The sequence below is a fragment of the Drosophila melanogaster genome, chromosome 3R, assembly GCF_000001215.4.
Source record: "Drosophila melanogaster chromosome 3R".
NCBI lineage: Eukaryota > Metazoa > Arthropoda > Insecta > Diptera > Drosophilidae > Drosophila > Drosophila melanogaster.
The window spans coordinates 10,778,136-10,804,606 of record NT_033777.3 but is presented as its reverse complement, the minus strand read 5'-3'; the positions used below and the strand labels follow the sequence as shown (position 1 = coordinate 10,804,606).

General features: G+C 40.8%; 8 protein-coding genes across 9 annotated transcripts, besides 1 other annotated feature; 4 read left to right on the top strand and 4 right to left on the bottom strand.

Annotated features, from left to right (window-relative positions):
* Positions 1-379: part of a mobile genetic element that runs on past the window's edge.
* Positions 380-651: 272 nt separating this feature from the next.
* Positions 652-10,549, top strand: CG14692 (uncharacterized protein). The gene is made up of 18 exons (NM_141762.6): positions 652-1,904; positions 2,003-2,692; positions 2,751-2,867; positions 2,926-3,339; positions 3,394-3,492; positions 3,545-3,667; positions 3,728-4,003; positions 4,072-4,131; positions 4,195-4,431; positions 4,499-4,537; positions 4,605-5,756; positions 5,816-5,962; positions 6,025-6,102; positions 6,155-6,298; positions 6,357-6,410; positions 6,626-8,932; positions 8,998-10,257; positions 10,329-10,549. The coding sequence occupies exons 1-18, from the start codon at positions 698-700 to the stop codon at positions 10,478-10,480; spliced, it is 8,556 nt and encodes a 2,851-aa protein (NP_650019.6). The 5' UTR covers positions 652-697; the 3' UTR covers positions 10,481-10,549.
* Positions 10,550-10,963: 414 nt separating this feature from the next.
* Positions 10,964-11,703, bottom strand: CG14687 (uncharacterized protein). Its single transcript, NM_141761.2, has one exon. It carries the CDS (start codon positions 11,572-11,574, stop codon positions 11,158-11,160), a length of 417 nt encoding a protein of 138 aa, NP_650018.1. The 5' UTR covers positions 11,575-11,703; the 3' UTR covers positions 10,964-11,157.
* Positions 11,704-13,456: 1,753 nt separating this feature from the next.
* On the bottom strand, positions 13,457-16,083 carry Mcm5 (Minichromosome maintenance 5). Its single transcript, NM_079584.4, has 4 exons — positions 15,791-16,083; positions 14,626-15,736; positions 13,746-14,567; positions 13,457-13,682 (listed from the first exon to the last, which is right to left on the bottom strand). Exons 1-4 carry the CDS (start codon positions 15,940-15,942, stop codon positions 13,566-13,568), a joined length of 2,202 nt encoding a protein of 733 aa, NP_524308.2. The 5' UTR covers positions 15,943-16,083; the 3' UTR covers positions 13,457-13,565.
* A 297-nt stretch (positions 16,084-16,380) lies between these two features.
* Art1 (Arginine methyltransferase 1) lies at positions 16,381-18,126 on the top strand. Its single transcript, NM_141760.4, has 4 exons — positions 16,381-16,495; positions 16,559-16,834; positions 16,903-17,132; positions 17,220-18,126. The coding sequence occupies exons 1-4, from the start codon at positions 16,493-16,495 to the stop codon at positions 17,839-17,841; spliced, it is 1,131 nt and encodes a 376-aa protein (NP_650017.1). The 5' UTR covers positions 16,381-16,492; the 3' UTR covers positions 17,842-18,126.
* Positions 18,127-18,141: 15 nt separating this feature from the next.
* Positions 18,142-20,224, bottom strand: Rbp1 (RNA-binding protein 1). 2 transcript variants are annotated; one of them, NM_169364.3, is made up of 3 exons: positions 20,127-20,224; positions 19,684-20,050; positions 18,142-19,204 (listed from the first exon to the last, which is right to left on the bottom strand). In NM_169364.3, the coding sequence occupies exons 2-3, from the start codon at positions 19,998-20,000 to the stop codon at positions 19,087-19,089; spliced, it is 435 nt and encodes a 144-aa protein (NP_731510.1). In that variant the 5' UTR covers positions 20,001-20,050; positions 20,127-20,224; the 3' UTR covers positions 18,142-19,086. The 2 variants fall into 2 exon arrangements, with proteins under 2 accessions (NP_731510.1, NP_524307.1); NM_079583.3 differs by having other exon boundaries at positions 18,142-18,449.
* A 290-nt stretch (positions 20,225-20,514) lies between these two features.
* On the top strand, positions 20,515-22,044 carry mRpL37 (mitochondrial ribosomal protein L37). Its single transcript, NM_079582.5, has 4 exons — positions 20,515-20,773; positions 20,836-21,183; positions 21,241-21,521; positions 21,577-22,044. Exons 1-4 carry the CDS (start codon positions 20,598-20,600, stop codon positions 21,996-21,998), a joined length of 1,227 nt encoding a protein of 408 aa, NP_524306.3. The 5' UTR covers positions 20,515-20,597; the 3' UTR covers positions 21,999-22,044.
* A 295-nt stretch (positions 22,045-22,339) lies between these two features.
* On the top strand, positions 22,340-23,642 carry CG42633 (uncharacterized protein; the record flags this gene model as incomplete). Its single annotated transcript, NM_001170112.1, has 4 exons — positions 22,340-22,473; positions 22,544-22,699; positions 22,753-22,919; positions 22,974-23,642. The coding sequence occupies 4 exons, from the start codon at positions 22,340-22,342 to the stop codon at positions 23,639-23,641; spliced, it is 1,125 nt and encodes a 374-aa protein (NP_001163583.1). The 3' UTR covers position 23,642.
* A 139-nt stretch (positions 23,643-23,781) lies between these two features.
* Positions 23,782-25,038, bottom strand: Desi (Desiccate). The gene is made up of 5 exons (NM_141759.4): positions 24,821-25,038; positions 24,634-24,769; positions 24,405-24,558; positions 24,160-24,346; positions 23,782-24,091 (listed from the first exon to the last, which is right to left on the bottom strand). The coding sequence occupies exons 1-5, from the start codon at positions 24,913-24,915 to the stop codon at positions 23,878-23,880; spliced, it is 786 nt and encodes a 261-aa protein (NP_650016.1). The 5' UTR covers positions 24,916-25,038; the 3' UTR covers positions 23,782-23,877.
* Between the last annotated feature and the right edge of the window lie 1,433 nt (positions 25,039-26,471).

The window sequence follows — 26,471 nt, the reverse complement described above, 5'->3', positions numbered from 1 at the left end:
TGTTTATTGATTAACGTTCAGCTTAAGACTAAAAATCAAATGAAAGTGAAAATGAGGAGAAGCCTCTGTGCTTGCTTAAAGAATATGTTAGTGTTTTTGGGAGAGCATTGCTTTTGGATTCTTAAGTGGAGGAGAAGCCTCAGAGAGAGCAGGCAGACTTTAAGATTTGTTTACAAGAATGGCTAAGTGCCGCTGTCAAAGAATTTGTTTATTAGAATGCATACTGCGCAGATGGCATACAGTATGGGGGTGTCAAAATGCAGAGTGGATATTTTTGTTATTTGATCCACATTAGCATGGTGGTCACTTATTGTTTACGTATGCGGCTTTTCAATATGTTTACTCTACGTTATGTGGTTTTGTATGTGAATATGTCACTATATACCATTTTTGGTTCAGGTAATAACATCTTAAAATATTTATTGGTAAGAATCCGCGTCACACTCCAGTTATTAAGGGTCATTACTGATCATATATATATATATATATATATAGAATCCAAGAATAAACCCTATACTTCATTTATAATTCCTTGTCGGCGCAACAAGTTGGAGCGACGTCAGCTGGTGATATGTTTTGGCACCCAGGGTGTTGACATGGCAACTGCCAGCCATCGAGGTTTCCATTGACATTCGGACACCTTCGTTGGTCAGTATTGATTCAACATTTTCCCATGCAAGGTGCCTGAGTTACCAAAATGACGACTGCGAGTTTACCAAGAGTTCCCGAGGGACTGCGGGACCTAATGAAGGTCTATACCAAGGAGGTGTTACGTGAAAAGCCGGCTGACTTGTATGGCTTTTCGGCCAGCTTTTTCAACATGATTGTCGGTGAAAAATCACATCAATCGGTGCGAAAATACGAACCGGTACAAACTTACGAAACCATCATGAAAAACCGCATACGTCAGCAAGTTCCTCTGTCCATGGTGTTTAATATAATACCAGAAAAACTCACCGACCTCATTAAACAGTTTATAAAAGCAGTTTTGAGAGAAAAACCGGACAATATATACATATTTGCACAGGAGTACTTTCAGCGGATGTCCAAGGAAAAGTCGGGTCGAATTGAGTACAGCAAGTACTCGTCCTATGAAAAGTCATTGAAGGACAAAGAACACCTAGCTCCTGCAACGAAAGTAACCTGTGAGTGTGGTCGAGTACTGAGTGCGAATAGAAAGGATGTGGAAAACACTGCATCCGTATATACAGACAACAAATTAGCCGAAGCCGATCAGCGAGAATTTTCCAGCAGAATTAGCTACATACAATCGGTCGTCATCATTCAAAGGCATTTTCGACGATATCTCAACGAGCGGAAAATAGGTCGCGATAAGGATAAATGCAATAGCGTGGACTATGTGGCAGCTATTCTCCTGATTCAACGGCAGGTGCGTCGCTATTTGGCCAAAAAGCGAGTGGCAGAACTTAAAAATTCACGTGACGCACAAAAAGCCGATGCTAAACCCAAAGCTGCCGACTATATGAAAGCCGTTGTCGTCATTCAACGACATTATCGCATATATTTGAAAAAGAAGCAGGAACAAAATCGATTGAAACATGGCCCAGTATCCTTAGCAACAGCAGCCATCATAATCCAAAGAGCCTACCGGCGAATGGTGGCACGACATAAGGCCAAAAGAACCACATCCATCGGGACAGATCAAGCCGAGGAACTCAATGACAATGCCTCCGAGACGGGATCCTACACATCCGTTTCCACCGCACTGCTCTCAACGGAATCCACCGAACTGGGAATGGCGAACTTCGAGGAACGAGTCCATCAAAAAATAATTCACGAGGACGAAGAAGTGGAGAACAGTAACGTTGATGCCGGCCTTAGGAAGGAGTATTTTGCGGAAACCATTAAGGGCGAACAAAAGTCGATAAATTTACGGAAAAGTGGTAATTATGCTAATGTTTTCCCATTAAATTTCATTCTTTAGGAAGAAGTTACTATTTATTTTCGTGTTGTAATCTAATAAAACGTAACAATTTTTCAGAAATTCTTAGCGGCGCCCTAATTGAAAGCATGATTTGCAAACCTGATTTGCAAAACATCAAGGATTTAAATAACGAATCAAAAGAAATCGATGTTGAGTTAGAGGTGAACGAGCATCAACCGGCTAAACTTGAAGAGCACATTACTGATGAGAAGAAAACTATTCAAGATTCTGAATCGGAACTTATAGTTGATAATAAAACAAGTCTAGATCTGGAAACGCTATCTCAAGTCGAGGTGAAAGCTGAAAATAAAAGTAAAGACTATAAGTCGGCAAGCGAGGATCAATTAAAATCGAATAAAAGCTTGGACGCAGAACAGGAAACTCATGTGGACTCTAAAGATAAACCACTTGCAAACGACTTAGATGATGCAATTAAAGCTGAAGACTCAAGCAGTGATCTTCTTAGAGAAAATCGCGAAGAAGACAGCGCATTGCATAGAAACACTGAGAAAAAAGAAAGTGAAGATGTACAAGAAAATATTGTGGAATCAGCTATCGCTTCATCTAATAATGCGAGAAATGTCGAAAAAGAAGATGAAATAATTCCGCTGCCTAAAATTCAAAATTCTAAAAGCCAATTACAGGAAATTTCACTTAAAAATAAAATTACTCCCACAGTTTCAATTGAAATTGAGCATGTTGAAGACATTTTGGAAGATTCATCCGCAAGTCCCAATGATTCTAAAGGTATGTACACTTATTACATTTGTAATCAAGATTTAATAAGTTCTAACTATATATTTAGCTGATGATCTAACTGAAGGGATATCTGTTACCGAAGAGCCTAAAAGTATCCCCAACGTAGAAGTAGATAGCTTGAAAAGCATTCTTATTAATCATAATCTAGAAGGTTGTGAGCAAGGTACGCAAGATAATAATTTAATACATAATTTAAATTACATTTAGAAACACCTATTTAGAAACATCTGCTGAAACTATAGTCGACATAAATTTTGAAGCAGCTGCAGCAAAGCAAGATATAGATTCAAATGAGATGATACAGTCTTCAGACACACATGAAAAGATTAGAGAAAAGAGAAGTATTGAATATGAAGACAATGTTCAATTGAATTCGGATTCTCAGAATGTGTTGATTGCCGAAAGCCCAATTGATCAGGAACAACTTAAGATAAACAATGACCAGACACTGGAGTTGGATAGAAAACCGGAAATAATACCTAAAGTGGAAGATGTGCCGAAAACAACACCAAATACAAAAGATGATGAAGTTTCCGGCAGCACTGAAAAATTAGAGATGAATAAAGAAGAGCCATTAGATGAAACCGTTGAGTTATCAAATCATGAAATAACGTTGAGCAAAGTGCTTAAAACTGGTAAATATTAAAATGATTTATATTTCTTATATTGACCAACACATTTTACATTAGTATCGGAAAATAAACAAGAACGAATGGAGGATTTACCATCTGAAGATAAAATTGTTAAAGATAGTACTTCAAGCTTAGCAGAGGATTCAAAGATGCCAGGTAAGTTAAAAAATATTGTAAAATATTAATCACACAAAACAAACATTTATAGAAGCAAAGAAAGAATCAAAATCAATTGATGAATTAGAGACAACGAAAGAGGTCCTTGAAGATATAATACATTCCGAAACTGATTTGTCCAAACAAAACATTAAAGAAAATGTTGAAGAAACGGGTACGTAAACTTATTAAATATTTGATAATTATTTTTATCCCTTTCTTGTGCAATTTTAAGATAAACCTCAATCTGATGACTCCCCAAAAGAACTAGAAAACTTAAAGGATAAAATAAAAATGCTGACACAAGAGGAAGTCACTCCAATAGAACCCGAAAGTTTAGAAACTAAGGGATTGTTGTCTACAGATAAAAACGATAAAAACAGCCTTTTCAGTAAAACTAATTCCGAAGAAAATAACAATGAATCACAAAATGTTGATGACATTACTGAAAAAACTGATTTGAAAAACGAAAAACATTTATTGGCTTCTCACATTTCTGTTACATCCTCAGGTAAGTGAATCTCTAGTTCGAACAAATGAAGAATAATAACTTAACAATATTGTTTTTTAACTTAAAAGGAATAGATGATAATGATATTCAGAACACAGCAGCTAGCGCAGAACTCTCTGTTATTGATGGTAACTAACTTTTAATATAGTTCTTGGAATAACACATTCTTATATTTATATATCTAAATGTAGGTGATATATCAATTAGGGAATCTGAAACGAAACATGTTGAAAATCGAGAAGAAATGGCTTCAACCAATCTGGACTCTGATCAAGTCGAAAATATGAAACTAGAAGGTGAGATTGGGCAATTGAAAACTGTATTTGAACAATCGGAGGAAAAAACTAGTCCAACCAAATCGGAGTCTTTGCACGCTGAAGATCGCAAAATTTCAGGAAAATCGAAGGAATCTTTAGAGGATGCAGGAGGTACATACGTATACATTTTTCGTTGACATAGATTATGAAATAAGATGGTTTTATTTTATTTTTCAAGACGAAAACAGAGCTGTTGAAGAAATTATTGATATCACAGGTAATTTAATATAATAGTATTTGTTTACAATTCAACAGTTCAATCAAAATCCATATATACTTAGCAGAAAACGACCGGTCAACTTTACTTGAAAACCTGCCTTCATCAGAAAAAGAAAATTCAACTTCACTTGATGAAAACCCCTTACCAGAAAAAGAGTCAACATCACTTGATGAAAAACCTTCATCAGGAACAGAAAAGTCAACATCACTTGATGAAAAATCTTCATCAGAAAAAGAAAAGTCAACTTCACTTGATGAAAAACCTTCATCAGAAAAAGAAAAGTCAACTTCACTTGATGAAACCCCTTCATCAGAAAAAGAAAATTCAACTTCACTTGATGAAAAACCTTCACCAGAAAAAGAGTCAACATCACTTGATGAAAAACCTTCATCAGGAACAGAAAAGTCAACTTCACTTGATGAAAAATCTTCATCAGAAAAAGAAAAGTCAACTTCACTTGATGAAAAACCTTCATCAGAAAAAGAAAAATCAACATCACTTAATGAAAGACCTTCATCAGAAAAAGAAAATTCAACTTCACTTGTTGAAAATCCTTCACCAGAAAAAGAGTCAACATCACTTGATGAAAAACCTTCATCAGGAACAGAAAAGTCAACTTCACTTGATGAAAACCCTTCATCAGAAAAAGAAAAATCAACATCACTTAATGAAAGACCTTCATCAGAAAAAGAAAATTCAACTTCACAGGATGAAAAACCTTCATCAGAAACAGAAAAGTCAACTTCACTTGATGAAAAACCTTCGTCTGAAAAAGAAAAGTCAACTTCACTTGATGGAAAACCTTCATCAGAAAAAGAAAAGTCAACATCACTTGATGAAAACCCTTCATCAGAAAAAGAAAAATCAACATCACTTAATGAAAGACCTTCATCAGAAAAAGAAAATTCAACTTCACTTGTTGAAAATCCTTCACCAGAAAAAGAGTCAACATCACTTGATGAAAAACCTTCATCAGGAACAGAAAAGTCAACATCACTTGATGAAAACCCTTCATCAGAAAAAGAAAAATCAACATCACTTAATGAAAGACCTTCATCAGAAAAAGAAAATTCAACTTCACAGGATGAAAAACCTTCATCAGAAAAAGAGAAGTCAACTTTACTTGATAAAAACACCGATCTTATGCGAGATCTTATACAAGTATCCCAAAAAGTCGATGAGGAAATGTCCAAGGGGAAAGCTGCCATTGCAGTTGGTAAGTAAATTACATTACAATTATTATGCTATGATTATAATTTAATATTTTTATCCTAGTGGACTTACCTGATATAAATAAGGGCGAATCTGTTAATAGCCCGTTAGAAAAGAAACCCAGTTCACAGGAATTGGAGGACATACAAGCTGAACTTAGTACCGACAAGGAAACGGGAGAACCATACAACTTGTCTGCTGAAAAACACAGTAAATATACGTTATAGATTTTAAAATTACTTAATATTAAAACATTATTTTCGTTAACGAAGGTGAATCTGAAACATCTAATAAACCTAACAATACAACAAGCAAAGAGATCGAAGGCGAAGATAGTAGAGATCACACAAGTAGAATACAGCCATTAAATTTAATTTTTTACTAAATAAATGTTAATTGCAGAAGTAGAACCAATATCTAAAAAAACAATTGAGACCACTGATGTTGTGGACGTTGGGCTTAAAGGTAATGATGATCCATCAAAACCTGGTAAAACCGAAACGGCAGCTACCAAAAGTGTCTCTCCCGATATAAAGGATAAGGATAGTAAGTTAACAACCAGGAAAAAATTATAATACCTTTTAATGAATATTTGTTGTCATAGCTCTGAAGTTAAAGCCCGATGACGACTCACCCCAAAAATCCGAAGTAATTACTGGTAAGAGTTCAGAATCGAAATCGTTTTAAATTTGTTTTTAAATTAGCAGAAAAACTCTCCATTGCTTGTATCTAATCAATTAATTGGCACCCAAAATTTACCTACTAACCATATTGAGATTGAAAAGACCACCACCAAGAAGTTATCTAGCCCTAGTGTAAGAGATAAAGATATTGGCACCCTAACATCTGGACGACTTGTGCCCACACCCATAGCTGAGTTGCAGCTCAAGTCATTCAAGACTCCCAACGACGATGGCGCCTGGTATGATATATATGTGGAGCCCAAGATCACCGCTGAAAGGGATTTGTTTGTCCCTCCAGCTCCGATTGAAACCAAAAGACCGAATTCGGCGAAAGAAGTAGCTTCTGTTGTAGAAGAACCTATGATTATCTCAGAAAGAACTCCAAGCTACTATACTCCCAAGGAAATAGTGGAAAGTGTAAAACCAAAACCAAAGAATTCAGTTTCATTTTTTGTGTCATTCGATTCGGATGATGGAAAACCCAAATACAAGATACCGAAAAGATTTCAAAGTCAATCAAATAAAAATGCTCAGAAAGAAGTAAAAGCTATTGAAGCTACTCAATCGGAATCAGATATCGATTCTAACGAGGAGGAAATTGAAATTATTGAAGTTTCAGAAGGCGATCCTGAATATCAGCAAACCGGCGGAACTAAACTACAAACCATATTGGAACTCGATAATGAAAATGAGATGACTTATGAATTTAACAGTCAAGGACAAGGCTTAGAACTAAATCTGAATGAAAGTAATGTAGAAAAACCAAAATCTCCTACAAATTCAATTAATGAATTTGAGACAGCTTATAAAACAGACATTTTGAATATCACAAGATCTGTGGAAATCATAGAAAGAGCTTACAAACGGTTCAAGAATAGGTCTTCTTTAAAAAGTGAGCCTGGCAATGAATCAGATTTCGAAAACCAAAACAGAGCTGCAATAGTTATTCAAAAGTGGGTTAGGAATACCCTTAAGCAGAAAGCTTATGACACTCAAAAATCAAAACAAAGTCTTGCTGCAAGAAAAATTCAAAGAGCATATCGAAGATACGTTGAAAAGGCAAAACAAAGGACTCAAAAACAAGAAATGGCCGCACTCATTATTCAAAAGGCATTCATACGATATTCTCATAGGATCCGCACGGAACCTAATAAAACTCAATCTTTAGTTAACATAGAACTAAAGCAAAATAATGCAGCTTTTAAGATTCAAAGGGCTTATAGAAGGTATCTAAAACTACAATCAGAAAGACATCAAGATGCTGGAATTCCAGTGAAAGATGATTCAGTGAGCTTGATTAACTCGGTAAAATTACCCACAGAACCTGAAATAGTGAATAAATTAAATTCTAATGACGAACATAAAGTTAATTTAATCCCAATTCACAACCAAAAGGTAGCTGATTACCCAGAAATTATAAAGGAAGTGCAACCTGAAGAGCCTAACGATGTTCTAAGGGAAGCCGAAACCGAATCAAATACAATTCTTTTGTCTGACTTAACTGAAAAACACAAAGAGACAAATGAAATGCATAAGAAGGGGTCTCAAGAACTAGCAAGTGTTTCTGCAGAAGTTGAAAAGCCCATGGATGCATCGAAATTGCCAACAGAAAATCGCCGGGATGAAAAACAGGTTGTAGAAACAATTTCACCACCAATAAATTTGACACAACTAAGTGCGGAGCCTAAAAGGGTAAAAGAATTAAAGTCGGATGGATTCCAAGAAATAGAAAACCTTTCAAATGCCAATTTTAATCCAAAGAGTTCGACAAAATCGCCTGATGAAATTGATTTACAGCCTTTGGAACAGGCACAAAAATTAGTAGAGATAGAAAAACCGTCAGAGGAAATGAAAACTGAACTGACAAATCTATCTCAGGCAAGTCCCAATCATCCATTAAAGGATGATCTCGTAGAAAAGTCAAATGCAGCTCTAATAATACAAAGAGCGTTCAGACAATATATGGAAAGAAGAAAGTTTGAAAATTTCGAGGATAGCTCCATTGATTCCATTACCAGTTCCCGCATAACGGCCATAGAGACCGCCAACTATCCAACTGCAGGAACACCATCACGAAGTTTAATTCAGGAAGCTATCGGAGATCCAGGAGATACTTTAGAAGATACTTCTAATATCCAACCAAAGTCCGAGTGGTTTGTGGGGTCAACTCGCATAATACCAAGCCAGGGAGTCGTTGAAGGACCTGTTGAGGTGGAAACCAATCCGGATCCAGCTACAATTGCAACCACAAGTAAAGCCGAGCTCACCACCAGCACGCAAGTAGAATCAGTTGAAACAGTAGATAGATCGCATGGCTCGCTTGAATCTAAATTAAATCCTGGTACTATAATCGATGACTGTCTAGGCGATGCATCCGAAAAGGATAATGCAATCTCTTCTGGTTTAGCAGGTTTAGCGAAAGCTTCTGAAGCTCTGTTCGATTCAGTTGAGGATCCCCTTCTCCTATCGCAATCTGATTTTGGCGGGCTCGTACAGTGTAGGTTTTGAAAAATATTTTAATGTTTGTCAATCGCTCAAGTGAGATTACTATATTTTCTTTAGCTCTGGACATCGCCTCAACTCAAGAACTGCTCAATGATTTTCTGCAAAATGAGATTGAATATTCTTCTAGACTAGGACCGTTTCCAAGTGCGAAACTTCTTGAAGAAGTTATTGAGGAACCTTGTATAAAAAGATCCGCTTCACTGGTTAATGTTTCCGAATGTGAATCAGAATCGGATAATGCTAGTCAAAAAGTCGAGAATACAGATTCTTCTATATCTGAAACTGCGGGCCTGGACACACTATCTGCAGATACAATAGATAAGGCAACTGTTAAGTTATCCAAGCCAGAAGAAGTAATTGAAAAAATGTCCCAGCTTCGTGACTCAAAGTCCTACGAAAGGATTTCTTCAACAGATCCCAGTTTCGATGAGCCCGTGATCCGGCCAATTAGTTCTCTGCAGGAGCAATCCAGCCTGGACATCGAGGATGGAGATATCATCGTATACAACCGGCTGCAGAGGGATGAAACTAGAGAGAGCTCTGCTCAAAGCGATTCCGTGGTCTTTGGTGATGCAGTATCCGAAAATAACCAAGAGAAGGAGTTGCTCAATGAGGAGGAGTCCGGAAGGGTGCATTTGATGAGACACTACACCATCGCAGGAGATGATCCGCGAGGACTATTCAGATCTGTGACCATCGATGATGCTCTGAGTTATATGGAAAACGGAGCTAATGGTATGGGTGCGAGTAGTTTTTGTTTGGACGACGAGACTTCGGAGAACATTCGAAAAAAGATGATGGCCTACTCGTTGTCTGAAACGGATTCCGATTACTTTGATCCGAAAAAGGTCAGCAGCGAGGACTTTGACGTAGACACGGCCATGGCGGATGCCATGGGGACATCCACTGAAACGGAATCCACAATTGTTTCGGCGGCCACGAAGATCCAGGCCGGAGCTCGTGGCTTCCTTACCAGGCGAAGATTGCGGCGGGCCAGTGCTGGCACCAAGTCATCCACTTTGGACACCAAGGCATCCTTTGGCAACGATGCGATCAGTGAGTCCTTGGAACGATTCATCGAGGAGGAGGCCGCCAAGAAGATACAAACCGCATATCGGATGCACACACGAAAGCGAAAGGGTCATAGCCGGAAAATGGAAGGCATCAGCTTGGAGAGCAATCTGGCCGCCAGGCGCCAGAAGTTGCAGCGCGGGGATGCACTTCGTAATGATTCCACTCCGGATGATGAAAACAGTTTGCTAGTCAGTGGGGTCAAAGCACACAAAAATGCAAAAACCCAGAGAAGCAAGACCGTTGGTAAGTAATCATTTCCAAATTGTTTAAGTTAGTAAACAAGTTTTAATATTTAAATTAACTTAATTATCCAGGCGAGGCGAAGTCCAGCGCTGACATGGAATTGAGGTGGCTGAAAATGAGGCAGAATTCCATGCCAGTGCAAATCGATTGCGAAGTTTTCAGAGTAATCCCCAAACATATGCGAAAACGCATCAAAAGCGCCGAGGCGAACAAAAGAAAATAAATTATACGACGTATAAGTATAAACGCTGAATTATATCTAAATAAAATATATGTATTAATCTGAAATGTTATTGTTATCAAACAAGCGGAAAGATTTCCGGGAGTAAATCATAACATTTAATTTTCCTCAATTTAAACATATTCAACTACGGATGAGCGGATGGCTGCCAGTTTGGCTCTAAACTTTAAACGCACTTGACAGATTTATGGGCTGGGTGTGCACCTTGGGTCGATGCACTGAATCCCAAAGAATACATTCGCTAGCCAGCTATTAAATAGGTTCTATTAAAAAAAAATAAGACACGCCTCTAACTTTGTGCTCCCTAAAAACCATTCTTTGCAACTATCGTATTGTGTTTTCCGTTTCGTCAGTTTCCATCAAGTGCTACGTGTTCGATGAACAAAATGTTTATTCACTGTATTCATACCATATACATACAGCACGGTATACCAAAAATAGGCCTAGAGAAAACACAAACAATTTGGATCTCGTTAATGGATAGTGGTGTCTTTCAAGATTGCGGTTTCTTGAGTAAGAGTATTTTATTCATCTGGAAGCTATCAGTTAATATTAATCTATTTACACGACACGTATTGAACTAAGCGGTAGGATTTGAATACAAATATTTGTATGTACAGTAGAAATCAGAGTTGTGGAACGACCAGCGCGCAAAGTCATTACACAATGGGCTCGCATTGTTTCAATTCTTTGCGTGTTTTGAATCCCCGGAAGCCAGCCTGAATTTTAACAGCGGCATCGGTGGCGATTTTCTGCTTCTTTCGCACCAGGAATCCCCGGAATCCCGCCTGTATCTTGGTGGCACTACGATCCTCCACGGATTTACCACCATTCTCGGTGGCCGTATGCTGATCCTCGCCGCTGGGACGGGGATTTCCCGTATTGTTCTGGTTTTCCATGAGGCCGTTGTTCTTTGGACGCTGTCGCTGATTCCGCCTGGGATGGGGATTCTTGCTGGATCGATGGATCTCTTTGCGCACACGGTAGCCACGAAATCCGGCCTGAATCTTAATGGCCGCACTCTCTTCGGACTGCAAGGACGATGCTGATTCCGGTGAGCTGGGGTAAATGTACATGATCCTCTGGTGCACTGCAACAAAAATGGCAATCTGAGTCCGCGTTTCTATCCAACAAATACGGCTTTCATCGGTTGTAGCTCTCTGTTCCGGACGAACTCGCTCGCTCGAGATCTAAAATTGTACTGGCGTACGGCGGACGTAGGCTTGGCATATGTACGGCGAGAATTTTCATTTTCATTCACAAAACAAAGGCCCCACTCAGCGATTTTCCTCTCGCACCTCCCTACATATAGCTTACATGGGCCTTTTGTATATACACCTCTGGCCCGGCGGACCAGAATCCCATCCGTTTGCTCTCCCGCGAGAATGGGAAGGAATCCACGGATGCTGATGACGTTCAAGAATTTCTGTTTCACAAAGTATACAAACGTGTTGGAAACAATTATCTAATTTCGCCAGCGCCCCCAATTGTGTGCAGTCTAATTAACAGACATATAATAATTGTGATCGGTTGCGTAATATATCCAGTATATATCTCAAATATCAATATATACTATTAGGGCTTAGCTCGTGTTGACAATAATCCATCACGCAGGAATCACTATTTTTGACAATTTTTTTACGATGTCTAGGGACCTACGTAGCGGGTGATGGACAAAAAAAAAAAACCGAGTAAATTGGTTTAGGTGAAAAGCGAACTTATACACATGGTACACATGGATCCATAGCTACATTTCCATGTGCAATGAAAAGAACATCGGTGCAACGCTTTGTTAATGGAAACGATGAACTGACACAGGCAGAGGTAATTGAAAAAATACATACACTCGTGTGTGCATCAATATCGGAATATGAATTTCAATTAATCTCTTATTGTTTGATGTTTGAATTATCTTGACCCTGGGTTCGGATGCAAAGTTCAAAGTACCACTATGTTATTAAATTGAGAAAACATCATACATACATGTACTATGTGTTTAAATGTGTAGCTGACTTAAATGGAAATTATCGTCACAAATAAATTATATCTATTTTCATAGCCTGGGTGTTCTTTTTTTTATTGATATTGGGCCCATGATCTTCTGGAATTTTTCTAAAACGTCTAGAGAAACATGTTTCTAATTCGCCCTCAATAAATTTTAGACCAACTTGACGTCATTCGGACCTTAAAACGCAGCAAAGTGGCGTCAGTTGGGAAAAATGTACGAGAAATAAATATTATTGTTAGGACTTTTTAAATAATACAGTCATTCCGCAAATGTTCCGTGATAAACAAGATTGTAAAGATTTCCTTCCGGAAATTCATAAATTTGGAATGCCTACATATACATATACATATATATACATTTGCCATTGTTTTTAAATGGCCAAAAGCGAGCATACGTAACACGCTTACGTATTTTTGAAAATTCGTGCACATTTTGAGTACATTTCAGTTTTCAAATGTATGTAAGTACATAGATGTGCATGCGCAAATATACTAATTGAGTTTTGTATAAAAGGAAGTAATAAACGTTCTCAAACAGAGGAAAAAATATTTTTAAGAAATTGGCAAGTGGCCAAGGCAATATGATTGGTTTTTGTGATTTGTCCGAATGACGTAGGCAAACACAGTCGAATGTAGAGCGAAATTGTCGGTTTGCGCGAAAATTTGGAGGCCGACCAAAGGGTCTATGTGTTTCGACCAAGCATTATCAACAAACAGAATTTAGACATTGCTTATAATCTCATTTTTTAAATGTAAACAATCATAAATATTTACCAAACATATAGTCTGCCGGCTCGACTGACTTATGCACTTGAAATACCTAGGATTTCCCACTACAAGTATCAGAGTATCTATTCTGTAAACTTCTAGCTATTAAATACATCACTGAATTATTGTTCAAATATTTAACAGAATTTGAATAAATAAAATAATGATTCAATTTGGTTTATTGGGAAAGAATGTAGTTTATCTTAATACTATAAATGGAAATACAAATAATGTGACGAAATGATTGAAGACATATTCAACGATGGACAAGAAATGAAGTGATTAACAGTGTTTAGCAAATTCGATAGAGCATCTTCCGTTGCATCCGGTGCTGCAGCTCTCCACGTCGGATCATGGTATGAATTACCTTCATTACCGTGCGTTCTTCGTATTTCTGACGCAAAAAGTCCTATGAAAAGCAAGCATTATAAATAAAAATTGTTCATTCGATTCATAAGACTTCTGTGCTTACCTGTAAGATATTCTGCTCCGATACTTGAGATCCAATTGCAAAGCGACGTTTCAATTGCTTTTCGATGCGGTTGAGTGTTTCCTGGTCCTCCTCGGTCGTGAATCCTTCGGCTCCAGCCAAGCTGCCAGTCATCGCAGCATCAAGGGTAGACACTTGGAAAAGTCGAAGTGCTTCGTTCACGTGCTCATCTGTGGCGAACGGTTGCAAACGAATCTTTGCCAGCGACTCCGAAATGCGGATGACAGCCTCCAACTGACGCACAGTGATGGGAATGCTTAGCCGCTTGTCAGATGCCTTCTCCTGCTGGCCGGCTCCACTGCGCATAAGCACGTAGCGGCTCTTTAGCTTCTCGCCGGCAGCTTCGCTCAGGCGCGGACCGCAATGAGTTCGGCAGTAGTGAATATACTTCTTGAACGTCGACAGCGATATCTCACCCTCAGCCGGCTCTGAAGGCGCTGACTTGTTAGAGCTCAGATGCACGTTGATGATGTGCTTGGCCAGCGTAATGTCCCGCGACTCATCGTGAATATCCTTTACAATGAAAATCATGTCGAAACGGGAGAGAATTGTGGGCATAAAGTCAATGTTCTCCTCGCCCTTGGTGTCGTCCCATCGACCGAAAATGGAGTTGGCAGCTGCCAAGACCGAACAGCGTGAGTTCAAGGTGGTCGTGATGCCGGCTTTGGCAATGGATATTGTCTGCTGTTCCATGGCCTCGTGAATGGCCACACGATCATCCTCTCGCATTTTGTCGAACTCATCAATACAAACCACGCCTCCATCGGCCAGCACCATGGCTCCACCCTCCATGACAAAGTTACGCTAAAGATTAATGTATCATTTAATTTGTAAGGATTAGGTGTGCAATGTTTTTTCTCACCGTTTGAGGATCCTTCATAACCGAAGCCGTGAGACCAGCCGCACTGGAGCCTTTGCCCGAAGTGTAGACTGCTATGGGTGCCACCTTCTCCACAAACTTTAACAACTGTGACTTGGCAGTACCAGGATCTCCCAGCAGTAAGACGTTAATGTCGCCTCGACGGCACAGACCATCCGGTAAACGCTTACGAGACCCGCCAAAAAGCATACAAGTTATAGCTTTCTTGATATCCCGAGAGCCGAAGATGCTGGGCGCCAGTGACTGTGAGAGACGTTCGTAGATGTCCCCAGAGGCGGCCATTCGCCGGAAGTGCTCCTCCTCATCGGATGTGATGTTGCTGTATCGGGAGATGGCACCCGCACCCTCTGAGTCGACGGTGATGCCCACCACCCTCATGTAAGGAGCACGGACTCCAACGACGGCTTTCTCGCGACCATCCCGACGCGAGGGTTTGCCCACCTTGCGAATGGAGTATATGCCCTGGATAAGCACGCGATTGCCGGGCACCACGCGTTCACAGAGCGAGCGATCGCAGAAGAGCTGCAAGTGGCGGGGAATCTCACCCTGTGGCACAAAGTCGGGGAGCTCTTGCAACTTAAGGGTCTGGAAATCGACGCACTTGCACTTGTCCGGCATGATGAAGAAGGGGTCCAGCGGGCACTTGGGTCTGCCCGCCTGCTCCGTGTTGCACTTCCTGGGTAGGGCGTAGCCCTCCAAACCTGGATTCACTTTGAGATTCGGTATGACCGTGCTGCAGGACAGGCATTGGATAGACATCCGCGTAGCCTTGGCACTTATTCCTGAGGCTGCGACAATGATTCCGGCGATCTTAACCAGCTTGGATACGCAGTCCGACTTCAACTGTCGTATGTTGGTGGGATTCGCATTGGAGCTCAGAAGAATCTGGATGTCGTGCATATGTTCCTCGTGCTCCGGCCGGGGAGCTGTGATCTCGTCGGCTACCTCCCGGGCAGCCTCCTCGAAGATTTCCAAATGCTCCGTCGGCTGCTTGTTCAGCTTGTCAGCCAAGGTCTCATCGAAGCCCACCAAATCCTCCATCTCAATCTCCAAGAAGTAGCGACCATTAAGATAGTTCCTCTTCAGGGTGTCACTGCAGGGGGATTACCTTAAATGGGGTTCAGATGAGGAGATGCAGTTCACTTACCGGTATTTGTAGAAAAAGTTCTCCTCGTTAAATGTCCGGATGAACTCCTTGTACTTCTTCTTTACCGCCTGCAAGTTGATTTGCGCATCCTGCTGGTTATCTCCGCCGAAATTGTCCGAAAAGAACACACCCGCATCGTCGAAGCCTTCCATTTTGATAGGGTAAACAAAGTTAAAAAGAAGAACTGAGGTAATAGACGCTACTTCTGCTTCGCTTTATATTTCGTTTTTTAGTAAATGCGATGTGCGAATATTTTGCCGCCAAAATTACCGGGCAAGCGGTAGCTAGAGATGAGCACTTACCAGTAAAACTATCGGATCTTATTTACAACTATCGATGAAACGTGTTTCCCAGTTTATGTATTTTTGTTAGCAGTGAAATAGGACCAATACAACAAGCATTGCAGCAGTTAATAAACCATGAACGTATTTATTATATCTTATTGATGTTATGACAAAGATTATTTTACTCGATTATATGGAACATGCCTTAGACAACTGACTCCAATTCTTCCCAGCTCAAAAATACTAAAATTTCAGAAAAATCCAATAATATCGAGCTGGCGATATTTGTTTCCAGCTTTTGTGCGGGGGCAGTGTTGATAAGCGACCTTTTAAACTAGCGTGCTGTAGAAACAGTCCCATCATTTAGTCGCCAATTTTTCGACGTGAAAAACCAAAGAGACGCCGAAGAAATTAGAAAATGGTAAGTTTTGGTCAAAATGTGACGGCAATCGACAGGCCAGTAGCTGACGAACCCGATTCGCAGGCCAGCACAGACATTCCCATGGAGGCAGCTGTGGAATCGGCGACCGGCATCACGCCCAATTCAAATGCGAACTCAAACAATGTGGCGAAGAAGCTGCCCGCGGAGGGCTCCACCGGTGATAATCCCAATGCCAACGCCGACGAGATGACGTCCCGCGACTATTACTTTGACTCCTATGCCCATTTCGGGATCCACGAGGAGATGCTCAAGGACGAAGTGCGCACCGTCACATACCGCAACGCCATGTACCACAACAAGCATCTGTTTCAGGGCAAGGTAGGGTTAACTTCCGGGGTTTCCCCATTTTTCGTAGCCCTTCTCACCGGGGTATCTCCTCTTTGCAGACCGTACTGGACGTGGGTTGCGGTACCGGCATTCTCTCCATGTTCGCTGCCAAAGCCGGTGCTGCTCAGGTGATTGCCGTCGACTGCTCCAACATCATTGAGTTTGCCCGCCAAGTGGTCATTGACAACAATCTGCAGGATGTAATCACGGTTGTCAAGGGCAAGATTGAGGAGATTGAGCTTCCAAATGGTATTGAGGGAGTGGACATTATTATTTCCGAGTGGATGGGGTAGGTTTTCATTTGTAGTTAAGCTTTTAAAAAGTGGTCATATTTGATTTAGCATATTAACCATTTTAATTTCTTTCCTTAATTTAGTTACTGCCTGTTCTACGAATCCATGCTGGATACAGTGTTGTACGCTCGGGACAAGTGGCTGAAGAAGGACGGCATGATGTTCCCAGATAGGGGCACGCTGTATATCACGGCCATCGAGGACAGACAGTACAAGGACGAGAAGATCAACTGGTGGGACGATGTCTACGGCTTCGACATGAGCTGCATTCGTAAGGTGGCCGTGACCGAGCCACTGGTCGACGTGGTCGATCCCAAGCAAGTGGTATCCACATCTTGCATGGTCAAGGAGGTGGATCTGTATACCGTGCAAAAGGCCGATCTTAACTTCTCGTCCAAGTTCAGCCTATGCATCAAGCGCAACGACTTCGTGCAGGCATTAGTCACCTACTTTAATATAGAGTTCACCAAGTGCCACAAGCGTCTTGGGTTCAGTACGTCACCAGACTCCACATACACGCATTGGAAGCAAACCGTGTTCTACCTCGATGACCACATGACGGCAAAGAAGAACGAGGAGATCACTGGCACGTTCCAGATGAAGCCCAACGAGCGGAACAACCGTGACCTGGACTTCGTCATCGACATTAATTTCAAGGGCGAATTGTCTCAAATTCAGGAGTCGAACACATACCGCATGCGCTAGGGGCAGCCATAACCAATCCGATCTGCCATTTGGGATGGGGCTCAGAGCCCTGCAGCGAGGATACATACAATGACTAGACGTAAGGTTTATTCCAGTGCGAAATGTGCAACGAATTCGTGTTGCGTCTTCTCCTAAGTTTAAAGTGTACCTTTGTTAGTATACATAATATTTTACACTCGTGCGCCTGTTTAAATTATTATTCGAACATACTTCTAAGCAAGTTGTACAGCAGCACGTCAATTCTCACATAATAAACAGTGCACTAAGCACGTCCCCTTTTGCTGGAAACAAACTGTTTTTGATGATATATGAAACCAATCAAAACTCGCTGATTGTGCGTCTTTATTTTTTAGTAAAAAAAAAAAAGGAATTTCAAGAATGCATCGAAAGATTTATATTGTCATCTGAAGTAAATTTACTTGGATCGCAATCGACATAGGAATTCCTACAGAAAATACGGCCTTGGCCGGCTTGTTCTTTGATGCGACACTGCTTAAACGATATCCTTTTGGAAACATTAATGACGATCCCGAGAATCCGAGCGACTTCGACGATCGCGCGAGAAGCTGCGGCTGCGGGGCGATCGGGAGCGACGTGGCGAACGTGACCTGAAATAAACGCATTGGTAAAGAAGAAATGATTACTTAAAAGCTTAATAAAATTATTTAAATCAGCTTAGAATGGTAAGAAGTGTATGTACATACGCGCCTTACAAAGAGCTGCAAAATAGGAGTGTTAAATACTGCTAAATAGTTACTTAAACTAATTACCAGGGGGAACAAAAATGAAAGCTGTGCAAACTGTTTTGTTTCTATGAATTAAGCTGTGAACCAATTAAGATAAGAGTATTATTGCTAATGCTGCTATTACATTTAGCTGCTGCAATTACATTTACTATCTATTACCAACTGATATCCTATAATTAGAGTTTAAAGCTTTCTACTTTGTCGGATACATATGCAATAAGAAAATGGTCGAACAAATCTATAGTAGCTGTGATCATCAGCGTTAAACGCGTTCAAGGCCAGTTTTCTCGACATCAGAGTCAAGTACTTGAGAAAGCGGACGAACCCTCATATCATAGGCAACTAAATTAAAGAAATAATTGTAAGCAATTATTTGAAGGATACGCAGGATAACTTTAAAAAAGAACTCTTTGGGCGACTGCATTGCTTCTTCTAGGATGAAATCATTTGGGTTGCTAATCAAAACTTCTGTGAGGCTGTGACGCTGAACATGGTTAATTTAGAGTTGCAAGTTGAAGGTTGCTGGCTGTGGCTGTGAAGATGGTTGCTGTTGTAGATTGTTGATGTTGTAGAAGGAAGAAGTAGCAGTGGAAGTAGTTCTAGCCGAAGGAGTTATCCTGAAAAAGTGTCGATAACTCGAATTTAACAACCACTAAATGATTGGATCGTAGATAATATATGTATACAGTTTGTAAGTTTGGTCTAAATAAAGTACCAAGTCAATTTTTAATTAGAAATGTTATGAATAGCGATGTGATGTCAGTTGGACATGAATAAAACAGCCTGCGAAGAAGTACTCATAAAACTGACATTTCGAAGGCTGTTCTATCACGTGCAGAAAAAGGCGGGAAAATGTACATGTTTGCTATTCGCAATTAATGTTTTTTGCGACGATTCCAATGAAATTTCGATAACAAATTTTATACGTTTTGATAAGGATTGATTAATTTTGACGGTTACAGGCAAGACCGCCATCATATGCTTAGAAACCTGAAGAAAGTACCCAATTTTTGGAGTCAAGTGATCCATTGTTCCATTTGGGAGACACATTGAGCCAAGTAACATGAGAAGTACAGTTTTTTTGTCGTGGAATTACCTGTAGCGTCCGGAACCAGAGCGACCACTACTGCCGCCTTCTCCGCGCCGGCGATCGCGCGAGCGACCCGAAGACATCTCTACGCGAATCCTAGTGCCGCAGCAGCGTGTTCCGTCCAGGGCACGCGTTGCGTCTTCCGCGTCACGGCGATCCTCAAATTCGACAAAGGCGAAACCTGGTGGATTGCGGGCCACCCACACGTTTCGCAGGGGTCCATATTTGGCAAATGCGCCTTCTATCTCGTGCTTGGACGCCGAGGAGCCCAGGTTTCCCACGTACACCTTGCAGGCCAAGTCCCACTCCCTATATCGCGGCATTTTTGTCGGGCGGTGCGGTATCGTGAGTATTGCGGGAGGTGAGCAAGCGGCTAAAACACGAGTATACGGGTTACTTATATTATCCGTGCAATGAGCTGTTGTATAAACACTAATTTCCACACTTACCTTCTAAAATGTCATCCAATTTTGTTAAAATTTTAACAAAAATCTCCGCCTTTCCTTTATTTATTACAATTACCGAAAAGTGTGACCAGACGCGGAAATAGTGGTGGCATCGAAAACCGATACATCGCTATCGCCAGTTTCTGATATGTTACATTTTCTTGTTATTAAATATTTTTATAATATTTCTCTAACCATTACAAGTGCCAAAAAAACAACAATTATAAGATATTGCAATTTCATTCACTAAAATTGTTAAATTATACGGCCTTATACAAGAAATTGAATACATATAAAATTAAAAATCACGATGTAACGATTTACAGCTTGAACCGTGGATGAAGTGATCACATCACTAATATTTATTGCCGATGGGGCAGGGAATTTCTCTCACCATCTGGCAGCACTGAGTTTCATAACCAGTCCGCCGGGCTTCATTTCATTGAACGAAAACATAAGCAAATCCTAACTTAAATGAGGCTGACGAACACTCTCTGTGCCCAGCACATCGGCTGGCATTTCAAGAAGCACTGGCTGGTCCAGGGTAGGCGAGTCCCCAAGGAAACTGGCGCCGCGGCGGAGCTCCTGAAGCTAGGTGTTCTGGTGAAGAATCCCGAGGATCTCTTGAACGCCAAAGTTGAAAAAAAACTGTGAGTATTAATGGGAAATATGTACTGATGGTAAAAGGTAACATATCTAACTTTACCTACAGAGTGGACATTGTTGGCGCACGCGAAAAACCCGTTCCCGAGGACAGCAGGCACCCTGACTGGCACCCCACAGTTTGCAACACTTACTCCGACAACAGCGTGCTAATTGGTGGATTGCCGCAGGCCCAGGTGCTGACCAACTCCATTGTGATCCAAACATTTCCCAAGCACATCGAGGATGCCATTGCAAGTCAGCAGTTGCCAAATTCCGTAGACAAGAGTGTCCGGCATGCGATTCTGGCATCCCACGTGCTTGATGCAGAGCAAGTCAAGCTGCCCAAGGTGAGGCTACCGGAGAGGCCGGCCTTTAACCTGCCCCGCTCCTACGGAATATCACACGAAAGGGTCAAGTAAGATCATATCTTTAAACTGTATCATAACATAAGTAAATAATAATATCTCCTCAGCCGACTGTTGGTAAACAAACTCCTGCATGAAAGTGAAAAACTGGCTGGCCGTTCAGTCTCTGTTCGAAGGAAGCTGATAGACAACGCGTCTTTTAAGACTTTTTTAAGCAAAGACGGGGATCTGCTAGGATTCTCAATCAATGCTGAAAAAGTGGTATTTGCCAACCGAGCCATCGAAGGTGTTAAGGGAAAATTCGAAGGAGATCTGCCTGATCTTTACCCCATGAAGAGTACTATATCGATTCCGAAGTACCACATTTACCAAGCTAAGAACTTGTATCGTAAGTTGTTTAATAAGTACTACCCGATGCATGACTAACAATGTTATTCATTTAGCTTTGCGCTCGGACATCACCTGCTCCCACCCGCACACCATCTTTACGGTGTTTAACAAACACCAAGTCAAAAACTCCCACGGATCCGAGGTCACAACTTCTCAGCTTCAGGCGAGGACACTGGTCAAAGCTTTCGTTGTGGCAGCCGCTCGAGCAAAGCAACTGCATGGGGATTCCGTAGGAGCTCTTCCCAAACCAATTGTTGTGCAGAGCGTCCAGACTGACGGTAGGACGTTCCACTTCGGAGTGTTGCAGCTGAATACCCTCGATCTTGGTGCCAATAGCACTGCCAAGAACTATTGGTTCCATAGGCAAAACTACAATCTGTTTGCTGAATGCTCTTATGAAGGAGGGCGAACGCATTTGGATAATTACAATGGCGAGGTCTTCCGCATATTTAATGCTTTCTATAACAATTCCTAAAATAGAAATCTTACTGAATAATAAAATATGTTTTTGTTATGTCTGTATATTATTTTATTATTATGTATTGCCTCTTGCCTCCTTCTTTACTTAAAATAGCTAGAGTGTCAACACCGGGTGATTTAACAAGGTGTGAATGCCTGAATTATTTGGCGCCTTGTTATTCCCTTTCATCCACAGGTCGATATCCAAGCCCCATCCCCAACTATTTCAGTCGACGCCATAGCAACCAGGATGCACTGAATTGTTTATGCATCGATGTATTGACTGCTAATAGAGACGTCAAGCAGTTTTCTCCACCCACACACATTTAAAGTTTTAAAAGGCAAAAACTCGCTACCATGAGTAGGCAAAAGCAGAGTACCAGCTCCAACAACAGTGGCACATCATCGGAAACCAGCGAGACGCAAAGTGTGGATGACCAGCAAGGTACTCCGCATTCAGCCATTCGTTCGAGTAGTGCATCATTGAGTAGGTGGGTAATAGGGTTTAACTTATAAAATACCTTACACATTATTTTAACAAATAAAATACCTCCTCTTTAGAGCCAAAAACAGTTGGAGACGCATGAAGGAGCTGGCTGCGGAGAAGGAAAAGGAAAATGAAGCCAAGCGACCTCCTTGGCGGGCAGTTAGCGTTTCCACGCTCACCAAGCCCGATAAGAGCGCCTTGCTTCGGGCCAAGTTACTGGATGCCTCAAGGTCTTTAAGCCAAATCATACAATTTAAATAGTACTTAGTGTTTTTCCATACAGACGACTAAGAGCTGGCAAGGCTAATGTGGCCTTGCAGACGGACTTTGTGCCGACGAAGCTCATGAAGGAAGTCAGTTTCGGGGTACAGAAGGATCTTATTCTACTCAAGGACGTAGGTATTCTCACTGATGGACAGTACTCCAAAAAGAAGGATGGCTATGAGAAGTGTAAGTTTTCAGTTAGATATTTGGTTTAGTTAAATGTAACCCAAATACTTGCAGATGTTCTTACCTATTCCATGTCCCAAATGACCGATAGTGTGCCTACCGTTTCGCGACAAACTCAGACGCTACTGCCGAAGGCCTATAACAAGGACCTGGTCAACTCCTATCTACCCAAATCCGATGAGGATGACAGTGATGGCATCTCCGATGTGGAGAAGAGACTTGGTGATCAGATAGCCAAGATACGGAGGCTCAACTTTGATGAATCGAATCTGTCGAGGGGAAGTGGGAGTAACTCTATATTGGCTCCTACTCTAGCATCCTGGCATTTCGATGACGATGCCGTGGAAATGGAATCTGAGCGGCATTTTATACCCTATACCATCGAATCGTTTAAGCCTTGGCGCAGCTTCGTTCCCTTTCCCTTTCGATTGAGGGGTAATGCTCTGATTGGTACGCAGAAAATAGATTGGTACGCCCTGCTGCAGTCCATCGATGACCTGATCAAAGAGTCCAACCACTTGGTAGACAAACTGGAACACATCATGATTGAGAATCAAGCGCATCGCAGGTCGGTTTTGGGAAAACTAGGTAAAATACCCACCTTTCAACCGACCAAGTTTATAGCCCCATCGGAGCAGTGGTTGCCCCTCATTGAACAGCAGGAAAAGCAATTGCAAATTATTTTAAGCGGCAATGAGGCTAAGAATGCCTCCCCAGAATAGACGTACTCAAAAATCACAAATGCTTACAAAATATTGGATCTATGGTTAAAACTTCTTACCAAAGAAATTATATGGTAAATGGCCTAAGGCATTGTTAATTGTTTTGGAAAAGCTTATAAACGCACAGAAACTAGTTGAATAAAGATAACACAATGGAGTTTATTTATATGTTGGGAAAATATTTGGTTGTATGCAAATGGAGAACAATTTTTTAAAATTTCATAGAACAACATTAACTAAACCTTCTTTTCTCGGGAAATTCCAGATGATTTTCCTTTTCCTTGTGGGTTTTTCTTTGGCATCAGCTTCATTAGAATATCCGTAGCTGATTTACTGTCCAGCGGACAATTGGAGTACACCTCTTCACAGGCTCGATCATTGGCTCGCTTTCCATGCTCCAATGCCTCCTTAATAGCCGTTCCATCGAGGAGGTAATCCACCAGGGCATTTCTGGAAACAAGTAAGTCAAAAGCAAATATTGTGTGCTAAGTACCTTGGAGTTAAAAGCCTCTACTCACTCCGCTAGCATATGAATAAATTCGTCCATCTGGTCTGAGGAACCGATCTTCATATTATACTCCGTAGAGCGAACATAACCGCACACAGCACGTTGCATGCAACTCGTCGAGTCAATATTATTCTGGCCCAGAACATCGTCAATCTTATTGATCATGCTGCTCAGTGGTGTTAGGTCACTGTCCTCGCCTAAAAATGACCGAAAATTAACTTTATTTTTGAATTTCCATAAAAGCATTTCACTCACTGCGGCCGTAGCCTCCATAACCACCATGGAAGGCGGATAGAATCTTAGGAATCAGTATAATGGCACCTATGCCCACAAGAGTTCCTAAGACAACGCCACCCAGGTCCAGTTTTATGGGATTGTAGGCGGATAGTCCAGTACCGCCAGGATAACCCTAGACAATTTAAGTTCACAGATCAATGTTAGTAGTTTAGCCCACGGTTTGGAGGTTCTGATGTAGTTTACGCACATTTAGGGATCCGTAGCCAGTGGTATAGCCCAGTCGTTCCAGTCTATCCTTCGTGGAAGCTGTCTGCGGTTCACTAGGCTGGGTCTTGTTTTCATTAAAGTACGACCTATCCCGCTGCGCCTTATCCGCATAGAACCTGAAGCCATTCCAAATGAGTATCGTATATGGGGTACTAGAATTGACTTACTTATGGCTATCTTCGTATTTGGGGATTGCACTGGCGTAGGTCAGCACAACCAACACTCCCAGCAGCTGCAGTATGACAATGTAATTTCGGTTCATTGTGCTCTTTTAAGAGGGTATCCTTTTGGGTTTCTTTTTTTTTTTTTGTAAATTAGTAATAGTCCTTTGGGGTTTTTGGCTCGTGGCTCCAACGTGTCGTTCGCTCTGCTCCAAACTAATATTTCCAGCAGCAGCAACTCCACTATTTATAGGAGTTGCCTAAAAATGCAAGCAATTTGTTCAAATTACAAAATGTCAAGCAGCGTGCGGATTTGAATGCCGTTTATGCGAGTATTTGGGAAAAAGTGAGGAAAGAAACGCATTCTAGCAAAACGAATGAACAGGTGTTTGTAACCATATAGGCACTTATGTCCCCATACAAGCACAGTAAACAACCCCCCCCCAATGAAAGACCATTCATCGTACTTATGTCGCTGTAATGCGCAATTTTCATTGCATACTCAATTATTTAACAAAATTATCGCAGACACAAAAAAAAAAGTGGCGAAGACGCCAACAAACAACCACGCTGGCTGGGCGGATAAATTGAGCAGCCATGCATCTGAAACCAAAAGTCGTATATCTATGTACTCCAATGGATCAAAATCGCGACTTGGGAACGGAGACACATGGAAGTGTTTGCACCTGCGCCACTTGCATCATTATGAGGGGCATCCGACCAAGAGATTTCTGGTATTAAGTCACTGACATCTTGCCGCTCGTTTTATATCGTATATATATTCAAACGGGCCTAAATATATGGGCTCTTACATTGATATTTATAAGCTAAACGTATATTGCTGAATAAATTTTTGTAAGTTATCGTAATATTAAACATTAAATAAGCATATCAAGAAATATTAATACTAAATTCGTTTGAATAAGGTCTTTTACATTCATATTTTTTAGATGCATAGTTTCAAAAATAATCTCTTAAAGATCTTACAGATCTAAAGATTCAACATCGTCAGGGTCGCCAGACAATGACCTCCATATATCACCTCATATTAAAATAATGAATGAATTATGTCAGACACGAATACTTTTATGGACAATTAGTAAACCTTTTCAAGTTGCAGACCTAAAGTAATACCTCTTTATAGATTTATGAAAATCAACATGTTGCAGAAATGTTGTGCCACCTTTTTCATTTAATCAAAGAAGATTTGTTCGCTATATTGAATCCTTTTCGCCAATTTATTTTCTGCTAATTTTTCAATGTCTATTAACACCTAATTAATACAAAGCAAACACTAAATTCCAAGTCAGTGCTCAATGACATTTTTGTTCGCCGATTAGGCTGACTTCGGCAGCCTTGAAATTACGAATCATTCATTGCCTCTCGTTAAGGTTAATGTCATAAAGAATTTGGTTTTTTTGAATTTCTGCCATGGTTTTGTTTATATACAAGCAAACACCTACACACCCGATTTAAAATGTGGGTATAGGATGATGTGCAGTTTATTTATATGTTCACGAATACATGTTTCCGATCTTATTGTAAGATGGTATGAGTAATCTGGCCTCAAACTGTTGGAAAACAACATTTATTTTTATCTTATTTTCATTTTTGTATTTTCTTAATAATTTATATCCAGCTATTTGTGTGGAAAGCT

Bases quoted from the DNA above. Each gene is read 5' to 3' on its own strand.
- CG14692 (NM_141762.6), top strand. From the start codon at position 698: ATGACGACTGCGAGTTTACCAAGAGTTCCCGAGGGACTGCGGGACCTA. The intron at 2,868-2,925 runs GTACGCAAGATA...ACACCTATTTAG, and splicing joins TCTAGAAGGTTGTGAGCAAG to AAACATCTGCTGAAACTATA. The intron at 3,340-3,393 runs GTAAATATTAAA...ATTTTACATTAG, and splicing joins GAGCAAAGTGCTTAAAACTG to TATCGGAAAATAAACAAGAA.
- CG14687 (NM_141761.2), bottom strand. From the start codon at position 11,574: ATGTACATTTACCCCAGCTCACCGGAATCAGCATCGTCCTTGCAGTCC.
- Mcm5 (NM_079584.4), bottom strand. From the start codon at position 15,942: ATGGAAGGCTTCGACGATGCGGGTGTGTTCTTTTCGGACAATTTCGGC. The intron at 15,737-15,790 runs GTAAGTGAACTG...ATCCCCCTGCAG, and splicing joins AACTTTTTCTACAAATACCG to TGACACCCTGAAGAGGAACT. The intron at 13,683-13,745 runs GTAAGCACAGAA...TGCTTTTCATAG, and splicing joins CGGAGCAGAATATCTTACAG to GACTTTTTGCGTCAGAAATA.
- Art1 (NM_141760.4), top strand. The intron at 16,835-16,902 runs GTAGGGTTAACT...TCCTCTTTGCAG, and splicing joins AGCATCTGTTTCAGGGCAAG to ACCGTACTGGACGTGGGTTG. The intron at 17,133-17,219 runs GTAGGTTTTCAT...TCCTTAATTTAG, and splicing joins ATTATTTCCGAGTGGATGGG to TTACTGCCTGTTCTACGAAT.
- Rbp1 (NM_169364.3), bottom strand. From the start codon at position 20,000: ATGCCGCGATATAGGGAGTGGGACTTGGCCTGCAAGGTGTACGTGGGA. The intron at 19,205-19,683 runs GTAATTCCACGA...ACACTTTTTCAG, and splicing joins TCTGGTTCCGGACGCTACAG to GATAACTCCTTCGGCTAGAA.
- mRpL37 (NM_079582.5), top strand. From the start codon at position 20,598: ATGAGGCTGACGAACACTCTCTGTGCCCAGCACATCGGCTGGCATTTC. The intron at 20,774-20,835 runs GTGAGTATTAAT...CTTTACCTACAG, and splicing joins GCCAAAGTTGAAAAAAAACT to AGTGGACATTGTTGGCGCAC. The intron at 21,522-21,576 runs GTAAGTTGTTTA...TTATTCATTTAG, and splicing joins CCAAGCTAAGAACTTGTATC to CTTTGCGCTCGGACATCACC.
- Desi (NM_141759.4), bottom strand. From the start codon at position 24,915: ATGAACCGAAATTACATTGTCATACTGCAGCTGCTGGGAGTGTTGGTT. The intron at 24,770-24,820 runs GTAAGTCAATTC...GAATGGCTTCAG, and splicing joins AAATACGAAGATAGCCATAA to GTTCTATGCGGATAAGGCGC. The intron at 24,092-24,159 runs GTGAGTAGAGGC...ACTTGTTTCCAG, and splicing joins TTTATTCATATGCTAGCGGA to AAATGCCCTGGTGGATTACC.